At 36.9% G+C, this 12,740-nt stretch overlaps 1 protein-coding gene across 5 annotated transcripts in view; it reads right to left on the bottom strand.

Annotated features, from left to right (window-relative positions):
• NPAS3 (neuronal PAS domain protein 3) overlaps positions 1-12,740 on the bottom strand; it is an 845,222-nt gene that overhangs the window by 577,134 nt on the left and 255,348 nt on the right. For 4 of the 5 annotated variants that reach the window (XM_038544462.1, XM_038544464.1, XM_038544463.1 and 1 more), the window contains exon 2: positions 10,141-10,385. In XM_038544462.1, the coding sequence (XP_038400390.1) occupies positions 10,141-10,385 (245 nt within the window). Of the gene's footprint in view, positions 1-9,978; positions 10,030-10,140; positions 10,386-12,740 lie in introns of all 5 variants that reach the window. The other variant, XM_038544466.1, reaches the window with a different exon arrangement.

The following is a 12,740-nucleotide window of genomic DNA, read 5'->3' as shown; positions in this document are numbered from 1 at the left end:
GTCCATAGGAGAGCCAATGCAGGGCATGCTAGGTTGGGTATCAACTAAGAAAATATTACTGCACCACTTTACAAAAGGTCCTCTGTGTGCCCATAGTGAGGTTCACCTGCATCTGCATCCTCATTTTCTGTCACAGCTCTCTGGAACATACTGCATTTTACACATTTTGTTATGCGATCTTCATGTCTCTTTTCAAAATAGAAAATGATAGCAATTTTGCTTTTATGCTAAAATTCTTGTAAAAACCTGGATACTATTCATCTATTTTTATTGAAGAAAGCCAATATTTTAAAGTATTTATATAAAACCCAAACTGTGTACACAGTCTGTTTTCATCATCAGTGCTGATATTCAACACAGCCTTATTTCCTAAACTGTAAAATTATATATGAGTGATGTGCTTTAATTACAAAACACTACTGAAAAATATATTTTTAAGTCTCTGTAGTGCTTTGGGAAGTGAGGACTATAAACTCACAAATTTTAATTTCCCTCTAATACTTTGTACAGTATTCACCCCTTGAGCACTTGCTCAACACCCAGTGATTGACAGTCTCAAGGGACAATGGCAGAAGAGCACAACAGTGTTACCTAATGACTGTGCTTTAGTACTTCAGTAACTTGTTCACTTTAGTAAGTGGTGAAAATTGGGCTATTCTATACAGTCTAGTCATATTTTCCCCACTTTAAGTACACATGGTCTTGGAGATAGTTATTTGCAGATAGAATTTAACCTAATTCAGCTTTACCAATCTTATTCATTCTAATCTTCATAATAACATTGGATTTCTTATATACAAACTCCAAATTTCTTATTTCTAATGACTTCTGACATAATGGTTATAGCTGTATCATGCCTTAAGCCCCCATTTGAATCAGAAAGACACCTAATAAATTACGTGGACAAATCAATCAAAACAATTATTTAACTAAACTGACCAGCTGTTTGATTAGGTAAGTCGAAAAATGGCTGAACAACAGTCCTTTGTAGACAAAGCCTTAATCATGTTTCTCTTTAGTAAGATTCTCTATCTATAGAAGACTCCGAATAGCCCTAGTTTGGATCATTTGCTACATTAAATTGAGAAACCAAGGGAAAATAATAAGCCAGACTAAGCCGATGACTTGTAGGACTGTACATTTAGTTCTATAGCATTATGCACAATGCAGAGAACAATATACATCCATGGAAACCTAGCAAATTACTCACCACTGCACCCCTAGCTGGCATACAATTTAGGTATGCTGGCTATCACAGTAAGTAGATTACATGAACACACATTAGCTCTGAAGATGATAAAAACAAAAAAAAAATTTCAGAAAGCACATTACCTGCCCTTTATTTTCAATACACTTTTAAAACCAACTCAAGCCTCAACCCATTGCCACTAGTAATACGTGGCTTACCATGTGGGTTCTAAGAAAAAGTCCCTAAGCCCTTTCAATTCTAAAGCTCTTCACAGAGTTTGGCCAACTACAGTGTGCAAGTTGGATCCAGCTTGCTATCTAGGGAGAATAACCAGGATGTACAATTGTGCTCTTGTGACTCCTTATTGATGACAATGGCCGTTTATAAGCTTAGGAAAATCGTGTAAACAGTTTAATGAATTTTCTTTCTTCCATATCCTGATGGACATGGCAGCTGTCAGTTAATCACATTTCTTAAACAATACAACCAGAAAGGAAGCTCTAGAAAAGGATGAGCCTATAGAGCCTCAACAGTGACCAGGTGAAAAAGTAGGAAACTGGGACAGAACGAGTTTCCGTTTGGGTAGAGGTCTATTTTTCTCATGTTTCTGACAGTAGAGTGCATTATAGTGCTTTAAAAAAATTACCTTTTTATTTTGGAATAACTTTAGATCCACAGAATAGTTGCAAAGTTAGGACAGAGTTCCAATATACCCTTCACACAGTCTCCCATAATTTTAGTATTTAATGCCTTAAATGACTTTTTTCATTGTTATAACTCCTTTGCCTTTGAATAGCCTCAAAATATTTCGTGAATTTGAATTCCCTAACATTTGTTCTAAAAAGGGCTCGTCTCTACACAGGAGCCATACATGTGCATGCATGTTCATGTATATATAATACAAATGGAAAAAGGTGTTACGGATAGCTGGTGACATGAACTGAACTAAGAAAGCAAATGCTCTTTTTGTAAGATTTTATTTATTTATTTGACACACAAAGAGAGAGAGAACACAAGTAGGGAGAGCAGCAGGCAGAAGGAAAGGGAGAAGCAGGCTCCCCGCTGGGTAGGGAGCCCAAGAGGGGCTATATCCCAGGACCCTGGGATCATGATCTGCCAAAGGTTAAGTCAGTGAGCCACCCAGGCACCCCAGAAATACTCTTTATTATGGAGGAACATGTGCTGAATTGGAATTTCATAGGTCCAAACCCTACTTCCAAGTCTGTTACTGACTTTATTTATATCACTAAAGTTCTCTATCAGTTTTCTCCACACAATAGCAGGGGGACTGAAACAGAATATCTGTATGATCTTAAACCCCAAATTCTCTTGGCCTTCTTTTCCTGCCCAGGCTCTGACATTTGCTGACATATTATGGACCCAGAAAGGATGTGAAAAGCTGCATCAATCAGTATTCAAAGCCACATTAGTTTTACAGGTGGAGGTCACCACATGTTTATTAAGGCACAGCCAAGAGTTATGCACAGTATCTAGAAAGCTGTTTCTGAAAATTAAAGCCACAGTACAATTTCAATCATATAAAGCAGTCAGAGGTGACTCCTTCTTTGCTATTCCCATGAAATATTGTTATCTGCAGAGCACTGAAACTATATATTGTGCTTTGCAAGAGGTGAGAGGGCTAACAAAAACACATCAAAGAAGTCCAGCCCTAAAGAACAGGGCACATAAACTTCAAAGTCCTAAATAAGTGAGTACAATGTAGTAAGGCAATGCCGTGACTAAAATATTACATTATCAAGAACTGGTAGACTTCTTAAAATAAGTTGAATGTGACATGGAATGTAAGTACGTCCCCTATGATTTTGCCAAGAGTAAAAAGCAAATCAAAAGTATATAAAGTTTTAGATTCATATTTTGTCTTTATCATATAGTTGGCACTTGGCTTGTTTACTTTAAATTTTCACTGTATGCTATGTTATTTTTCATCTCTTTATAATAATTGTATGTTGAAAATCTTGATAATCAACAGATAAAATCTTTTAAGATAAATCAACTACGTCATGTATTTTTGAACCCAAAATGCCAGGGAGACAGGATACCTCCATGTAAAGAGGAAAGACATAAAAGAGAAGAAAAAGAGAAATATTAGCAGAATAGGAAGAGATAGAGAACATGGCTTTTGAAATTACTAATAAACAGCTTTAAAAACTCCAAGGGTCTCAGGAGAAACTAATTTGAGACAATAATTGCTAAAGCCTTTCTAAAAAAACTGGGGTTTGGGGTTACCGACTAGCAATAACCCAGACCAGAACCACTCACAAAAAGAAAATTCAAAGGAGAAACTGAGATCTAGAAAGGACTTTATAACCCAAGTCACATGGTTTAATTTTATCAAAAGCTTTCATCTTTCGTCCTTTCCTCCCTCCCTTCTATTTTTATTTCTCAATAAATGATAAATACCCCCAAGGCCTTATACTTTCTCCCTATGCCCCCATCTGTTGCGGGGACTTAGTAAGAGAAGGTACTCAGATATTGGTTGAATGAACTTGAATTTATACACCCAAGACATGGGTTTCTTGAGACTATTGTTTTTAACCATCAACTCATTAGCCCATACATTACATGAAAGAAAAATGTTGGAAGGAGAAGGCAGTTCATCTCAGGGTGGGAGGAACCATGCCTTCTAGCTTCTACTCAATACACTGTTTATTTTCCCTTTGGTTTCACACTATTCCCATCATTCTCCCTCCATTTTTCTTCTACCCTTTCTTTTTTACTCTTTTCTTTCTTCATCCTAGGCTCTTAGACCCACCCACAGTTCTCATCAGCATTATTCAGCTTGCTAATAGCTATCCCAAGATATAATGTGGTACTATATAATTTTAAAATGTGGTTAAAGACTTTCTTTCCTGGGCATTGTACATGGAGATATATGGACATGCATACGAAGTCCCAGACTGTTCCCTCAGATAGCTCACAGTCTAAACATAGAGATAGGTATGGTAAGAAAAGAATTATGAGTTGATACTAAAAAACAACAGAAGATTGTGAACAGTAACATTAGGAACAAATGAATAACTCTGGGGAAGGAGAGAAGACCAAGAAAGTGACATGTGAGCTGGGTGTTTAAAGATGAACAGGGATTCAGCAAAACCGAAAGAAGGAAAAGGGCATTCTAGTTAGTTGATGGGATGTACAAAGGCACAAATAAGTGTTTTGAGGTATTCAGTATTGCTAGGGAAAGAGGATAGCAGATAGAGGGACAGACTGATGAATCCCAATGCAGAATGCAAAGGTACATGCATACCCTTTCCTCCACATCTCCACAAGCTTCCACAAAAATTGCTTAAGAAGTGTTTCACTCATCCCTTTTCCCCCTTTGCCATAACCATGAAAAGAGCCTCTCCCAAATTTCTGCTGTCCCCTGACCAAGAGCAGATCCAAGCTGAAACCTGAAGAGCTAGAGCTGTGGCAGGAAGTAAGCTATCCAGCTGAGCTCAGCCTAAATCTGCCAACCCCAGGAATGAACCATAGCAACACAAGGAGTAAAAGCTTTGTGGCATGCTGCTGAGATGTTCTGATTGCCAGTGGCACTGGCAATGGCACTGGCAATGGCTGACTAGTACACAAGAGTATGCATATGGTCTCGGCCACCACTCTCGCAAATAAGCTTCCCCTGAACCAGTTTTTGGAATTGAGGGTAGTTCTGGATGCACAACAGTGCCAGGTGCGCTGAAAGTAATGGTGACCAGTCCAATTCTCTAACAGTGGCATGCGGCAAGAAAGCAGCAGTGCTTCTCCATGCTTCATGCTGAAGGTAGCCTGGAGCCCCCTCTGTAGACAGCAAGGCTTTTCCTGAGAAAATGTAAAATTGCACAGAATTATAGTCTCAGACACTTACTCTGCCATCATCAGATCCACATTTGTCAGAAAGCCCTTCATGTCTAGTGTCAGAGATGACAATCCTAGGGAAGCATGGCGATATAAACAAGACTTGTCCTATCATGATATAAATAAAATAAAGTAAAAGGTCAGTTCTTCAATGAACTTCCTTCCAAAGTCATAACTTCACTAGAAAGAGACAAAAGGATAGCAACATATAATTAAAAAGCCTTCCTGGAAGCATATCTAAGAAAAGGCAATTCTATTACATCATATTTCCATATACTAGTAAAACCTGGCACTCACTACCAAGAAAAACAAGAGTGGACATTGAGAGCTCAGCTTTTGGATGGCCCCATTTCCATTTGAAGCCATCCTTGACTTTGAAGATTTTATCTATCTATCTATCTATCTATCTATCTATCTATCTATCTATCTAAGAGAGAGCATGAAGGAACATGAGTGGCGGGAGGAGTAGAGGGAGAGGGACAAGCTGACTCCGCACTGAACATGGAGACTGATGCTGGGCTCCATCCCATGACTCTTAGATCATGATCTGAGCCGAAACCATGAGTTGGACACTTAATGAACTGAGCCACCCAGGCGCCCCATGGTGCCACCCCTGATTTTGGATTAAGCTAAGTGAAACCAGAGACTAAAGCGGGGAGTTGGGCCCCCAGTCTATGGAGGTAGAGGCAAGAATAGAAATCAAATAAGAAGCAAATCTGTCTTCCCCTATAGGGAAGCTTCTGCTCAGAACCTAAGGGATCAGTCTGGGTACTACCATTTGCCTACACAATAAGAAAGAATGCCACAGGCTGGTGTACATGCCATGCAGATTCTAAGAAATTGCATTTTATATGTTTTTTTTTTAAATAATGAGGAATAGGACCCTTACCCCCAAGTATGAGTGTCAGTTGGTAGAAGTAAGTATGTGTCCGTACACAGTAAAAATGCCAGAAGAGGAAGTGGAAAACCTTAGAGCTGCTTAGACCAAGAACAATAATCACGCAGACAGTCTTGGGTTCTCCACCTTCTATGGAAACAGAGCCATTTTTTATGAAATGCTATCTAAGTTTTAGGCATAAACATTATGATAGTAATTCAGTGTTACTCTGAAGGATGTCCTAGATTCAGTTGCTACACATGACTGTTTTAAATGGATCCCTTAAACATGATTGCTACAATGTGGTCTTTGGCAAAGGATGCCTCATGCATTCCTTAAATAAAGACCTGCAGATCTCTCCTCTCAGAGATATCAACCATTTAATTCACAATAGGAGCCTGAAAGAGTGAAGAAAAATTCTATAAACATAGTAAAGATCTTCCTTAACGTGTTCAGCCAATTTTAATCACCAGTTGTCTTGCAATATTTTTCACCTGTTTCCTTCAAGGGCTAAAAATGTCTTATATTTTACATATCTTAGCATCATTGCCTGTCACACAGATACACAAATTGTTGTTTAAAACCTGCAGTGCTTAAATTGAAATAAAACTTATGCTTACAGTGGTAAATATTCCTGGATTAATAGAGTTGTAGCAGATATACACCAAAATTCAACTGAAGTCCGTGATATTAAAAAGACAGAAAATTTATCTAGTTTTAGCAAATGTCAAATCAGCAGCTATTGCTTTTAAGATTAATAAAACATATAATGGTTTCTAGATAGCCTCTAAATAGAGATTACTATGAATGGAGAAGTGATTTACCAACAGTCACCACAATGAGATTTCTTTAAAGGTTACAATCATCAGTTATTTAGCTGAAACACTGCTGAGAATACCTGGTCATTTCTTGAATAATGCATAATGTTCATTGTAGATTTGATCTGTATTATAACAATACAGATATTTCTAAAATAATGGAAAAAACTATCTGTTACCTTCCAATTGCTTAACATATCATTTCCATGAAGTAATTGACTCAGGACACATTATACACTGTCACCTGAGTGTTCTTTCTGCAAGCATAACTTGTAATAATCTATATACAATGGGCATCACAAAACAAACTCATCAACCTTTATAGACTTTTAAGAAAAGATGTGATGAATATGGGGCAGAGTGAAGGGCCTTTCTGAAGCAGTAAATTAAAATGATTAAGTTTCTATATAGTTGTGTGGGACAAATTTAAATTCAAGCTTTGAAATTTAATTATTAACATGAACAACTCATCACATTAAAAAAAAAAAAAACCATTGCCTACATGGTGTAAATACTTTTCATATAAATTTCCAAATGCCTTTAGGTTTATTCAAGAGACTGCTTGGAGAAGCACAAAGTATAATGTCTACCGTTTTATTGTTGGATTATGAACTGCACTTCACATGACGCTGCAGGCTATTTATATAAGCTTGTTTATCCACATGAACTTCTTCAAGGGCACAACATAGAAGACCTTAATAAATTAAAATGAATTTCTTTTGATGTTGTTTCATGAATGTTTGATCAGAATGAGTAACAGGTTTGCATTAAAGAATGGGAGTAGAGCAATAAAATATACATATATTGTACAGCAAAACTAGCTTACAAAAAGTGCCCATTGCATCCTAGCAAGTTTAGAGAGCCAGTGTAAACTGGATAAGAGTCACTATGCTTACACCTTCACTATCATTCGTTTTTAGTAGCGGGAGTACACACGTACTAAATTGGATGCTCTGCTATTATCTGCGTGGAATTTTCAAAGTAATCAAATCTGTTATCTCCCTCTAGCCTCCTAAATACCCATTTCGACCTTCCCATTTCCCTCACTGACATCATCATATCCTTCCATAGCCTGAAATGGCCATGACAGCAGAGACCATATTTTATCTTTTTAATCCATCTTTATCATAAGTAGTTACAGAGTTTCACTGATTGAAGTCCATAAAGTAAAAATAAATTATCTTTTGTAGCCAAAAGCTTAGAGAATTCTGACCTATAATATTCAATAAAGGGGATGCAAATCAAATACCATTTCTAGAATCAATACGATGTGATAGAGCACTAGACAGAAAGACAAGACAATGGATTCTAGTTTTAAATTTGCTAATACTTCACTCTAAATGTTATTTCTAGATCATTTCCCTCATCTGTAAATGAGGTTCTGCAGGAGCTAGAATTTTGCATCACTAAAAGGTCATGATTCTAAAAGCGGGGTTATCACCTCACAGGAGAATGGACAAACCATGGGACCATTTTTCTACTCAGGGAACCACCAGTACCAAGGCAGCCTATCAACTGCCAACTCCTTTAAATTAAAAAATGGAAATAAAAGATAACTGTGCTAAACAGCTTAAGACAAATCCAGTCCCTCCACCAACTGCATTTCAAAGTGAAGCCTAAGAATGTATTTTGCACAGTCTGTGACTTTTGACCTATTACACCTACCCTTATCATCTTGTATGATTCAGAATAAACATGATGACAGTCTACTGAATAAATTCTTATGGATATGACATGCTTATTAGATTATATTCACATCTTTAGTTTGGGAAAATCTGCTACAACTTTAGCATCTGGAACATCGATTGGTACATTACTAAGTTGACATCTACATTTTTACAGGAAGATGGGTGGTGAAAGGACTGCATGAGTATGTCTTGGTTTATTGGGACTTTGATACCATATACTGACATCCTGCCCTTCTTCTCAACTTCTCAGTGTCATTCTTCTACTCTAGATCAACAATCTGTGAACTATGGCTTTTGGGCCAAATTTGGTGGCAGCTGCCTATTAAGTTTCATTAGAACACAGCCACACCCTGTTGTTTACACATTGTCTATGGCTGATTTCATGCTACAATGGAAGGGTTGAGAGTCTCTCCAAGCCTAATATATTTCCTGTATTGCCCATTACAGAAGAATGTTTGCCCTGCTCTAAAGAGAAATAACCTATTACAATTTAAATTCTAATTTTCCTTCTCCCATAAGCATAAGAAATACAGTTTGTAAAAAAAAAAAAAAGAAAGAAAAGAAATACAGTTTGAAAGTACCAAGGTAGAGATATGAATGGATTCACACATGCATGCGTGTGTGTATATACATGTATATACATGTTTATATATACACATGTATATATATATGAATATATACATACATATGTAATCACATCTCTTAGCACACAATTGTAAATAGTGACTGCTTTTAATCCTTAATTTTAATTTGAATCCTCTAGGAGGTTACAGCTTCCCACTAGAACCCTTTCCTACAACAGCCAGGAATACAGAGACTTCAAAGGTAGTCGTTAAGGTATAATCTCTTAATTTAAAGAACCTAGTTCCTCCCCCAGAGTTGCCTACAATTTTGCCAAATGTCCGAGTTTATGCCCACCAAGGGTCTAGATACAAGGTCAGAGCAAAAAAACTAGCAGATCTCTTAAGTCCAATGCCGTGAATAACATGTCTTTAAAGATAGAAAATCAATGGCCAACACCACATATACACCAATAAACATATGCACGGATATTCATATGCTAAGCATGCTATAAATTACTAGAAGTTTCACTAACACAAAAGAAAATACCTCTCTTACATATCAGAGTGAAGAAGACCTAAAATTTTTAATAAGTTTTAAGAGTGACTGCATCAAGGATTTGAAGGACAAATAAATGTTTATATTTAAACAATTTTTAGACAATATGTATTGAGACTTGAAACATTGATATGTGAATTGTTTATTAGTCAATAAAATCATTACTCAAAATGCCTTCTACAGTTGGACTCAACTCCCTTCCTCTCTTTGGTTACTAAAGACAGAAAATATTAGTTCCACCCTTTAACAAATATGCTTATACTCCACCCATCAACAATAACTTGCATGTATTAGCATAGCACAAATTAAACCCGAGAAGCACTTTAATGTAAGTCATCTCATTCTCATTTCTCTGAAAGCTTATATAAAGTGATAGAATATTTAGGCTGACAGACTTTTGGTAAATAAAAAAGAAATAGAAGAGGTTTATTTCACCTTCACATGGTGTCTTTCTCATGCAGAGTTCAGATTTCCACATTTGTATCCCTTTAAAGGATTTGATATGCAGGAAAAGAAGAAAGGATGATAGTAAACATTTTATCTTAGAGACACCTACAGACCACCATATTCCAGAATAAGCATGGGCTTAAAACTTACCTTTTACTGATGTGTTAGGTGGAGGGCCTTCCATTCGCAAGTTCCATGGAGGGTCCCCTTGGTTAGCAAAGTCCCTCATTTTCAGATAGCTAATTGTAAGTCGAATGATGGATGCCTTGTCAAGCTGGCTAGTGATGGCTGCAGGAAGAGGCAACAACTTGGCCAATTCATAGAACTCAAAATTTTCTTTTCCCCGGCGGGAGCGAGCAGCATCTCGGGATTTCTCCTTTCTCAATGCTTGTAAACTGCAATCAACGGAGTGAAAAAGTGTTCTTTAGAACAGGTGCTTCTGACCATCAGATAGAAATTGTGTTCTTTTTGTTTCCTTTTTTCCCCAGCAAAAATCTACCAAAGTCTTTCAAATTCTAGCACCATAGTAAAATGAATTCTAGACAATGAACACTAAAACCACAAATTCTACCCCCGGACTTACACTCTATAAACTTACTTGCAATGAATAAAAAACAGTTTGCTCATTAGGTTTTCTCCTCTATTTGGCCATGTGTTATAAGATGTGTTCTTTGTTTCTAAGACCTAAAATTTACAGGTAATGCTTGCTATTATCAGCTATAAGCAACTGAAGGGATGAGACTAGTATTCATGTATCTATTCTTAGGCTAATGATTTTGTTCATTTAACTGTTATCACTATGGGATCTTAAGCCATCAAAAGCACTCATTTTTTAAAATGTACTTCAAATGTCATCTTGGGGAACAAAGGGTAAACATCAACATTTTATTTGTTGGTTCTATGAAGGGTGTTTATTGTGCTTCCAGCCCTCAATAAGTATCATACCTTAAGTCAGATAGAGAAAACATCCCACTGAAAATGAAGATTTACATGTAACTTTATAAATGTGCTGGTAATTGGTCGATAAGAGATAATGTCAATTCTTTATGAATGAATATACATTAGTAGATGGATAGATTCTTTAAGATACTAGAGAATAAAATACATTACCCAGAAAAGTCAAACTTGAAAATAATATAAATTTAATGTTGAAAGATAAAGCCCCATATGGGTTATTAAAATTTATAAACATTATAGACATATTACTTCACAGAAGATTCAACAGGTGGGATCCAGCATTTTCCTTTTACTATTCATGTGCATTTCTGTTTGAAGTTTGCCCACATTGCTGAGGGCAGAATTGGCACAACTGAAGTTGCGTTTGAGCCTCTGACAGAAGTCCACCGATTCTGAATTGCTCTGTTTTATGTCTGACAAGAAATGAAACTGAAATCAGACCCTGATGATAAGTAATTGGGCAATATTTACAGTATCAAGGTACTATTAAAATCATTTGTAAGTGGCAATTTTATGGAACTCTGAAAGTGTTTTAAAATCTTTGAATCTGGCTTTCTAGTTTCCTATTATAAAATAACAAGAAAGAAAGAAACAAGCAAGGAAGGCAGACTGGACATTGGATCAAAATGGAAGACTCCTAACTTTGGGAAACGAACTAGGGGTGGTGGAAGGGGAGGAGGGCGGGGGGTGGGGGTGACTGGGTGACGGGCACTGAGGGGGGCACTTGACGGGATGAGCACTGGGTGTTATTCTGTATGTTGGCAAATTGAACACCAATAAAAAATAAATTTATTATTAAAAAAAAACAAAACCAAAACAAAATGAGTTCAGGAATGTGGCTCCGATTTCTACTAGTATAATACAGACAATAACACTTCGTATTACATTATAGCATCCCGGATGTTTTTCATGGTAGAAACACTGTATTCACTATAGACATTTAGAATATCTGAGGATCTACAAAATTTAAGTAATGCCATCACACTCTGGTCAAATAAATACTTGCTAAGCCAATATCCCAACCAGTTTCACTCTATTAATAAAATATTCTACATTAGTTAACTAACCAATTTCTCAGTACTAGACCAGTTAACATCATTTTCAGCATCATAGCTGTCTCAGATGATAAACCTTTGTCTCTTGAGGTCTCAAGTGATAACCTCAGGCAGAAACATCACTAATTCACAAGGAGAAAGCATGGTAATGCCATTTATTTCTCCCAAATCATAGCTGGCCTTCATGCAATTTTATAAATAGTAAACTCTGTCTTGTTGAAAATTATGGGGCAGCCCGGGTGGCTCAGCAGTTTAGCGCCGCCTTCAGCCCAGTGCCTGATCTTGGAGTCCCAGGATCGAGTCCCATGTCAGGCTCCTTGCATGGAGCCTGCTTCTCCCTCTGCCTGTGTCTCTGCATCTCTCATTCTCTCTCTCTCTCTCTCTCTTTCTCTCTCTCTCTCCCCCTCCCTCCCTCCCTCCCTCCGTGTCTCTCCTGAATAAATAAAAAATCTTTTAAAAAAAGAAAATTAGTAAATAAAGTGAGAGATGCCTTAAAATCTGATAAAGTTTAAGTATAACCAGGATCTAGGTCATCATCTTAGGACAAAAGAACCATTTCTATCCCTCCCTTTATATAATAAAGGTAATATATCTAATATCACTTAGGTCAGCTGTGCCAAAAGAACTATGTCCTTTGACATGTTTTATCTATCTCTTGTAGAGTTCAATGGTACAAGTTCAGTGCTTTGCTCTTTTTGTGTTCTTTTAATCAAAGAGTACTCCAGAAGGTGGGCTAAA

Source organism: Canis lupus, chromosome 8 (genome assembly GCF_011100685.1).
Source record: "Canis lupus familiaris isolate Mischka breed German Shepherd chromosome 8, alternate assembly UU_Cfam_GSD_1.0, whole genome shotgun sequence".
Taxonomy (NCBI): Eukaryota; Metazoa; Chordata; class Mammalia; order Carnivora; family Canidae; genus Canis; species Canis lupus.
This window is presented reverse-complemented; position numbering and strand designations above follow the sequence as displayed.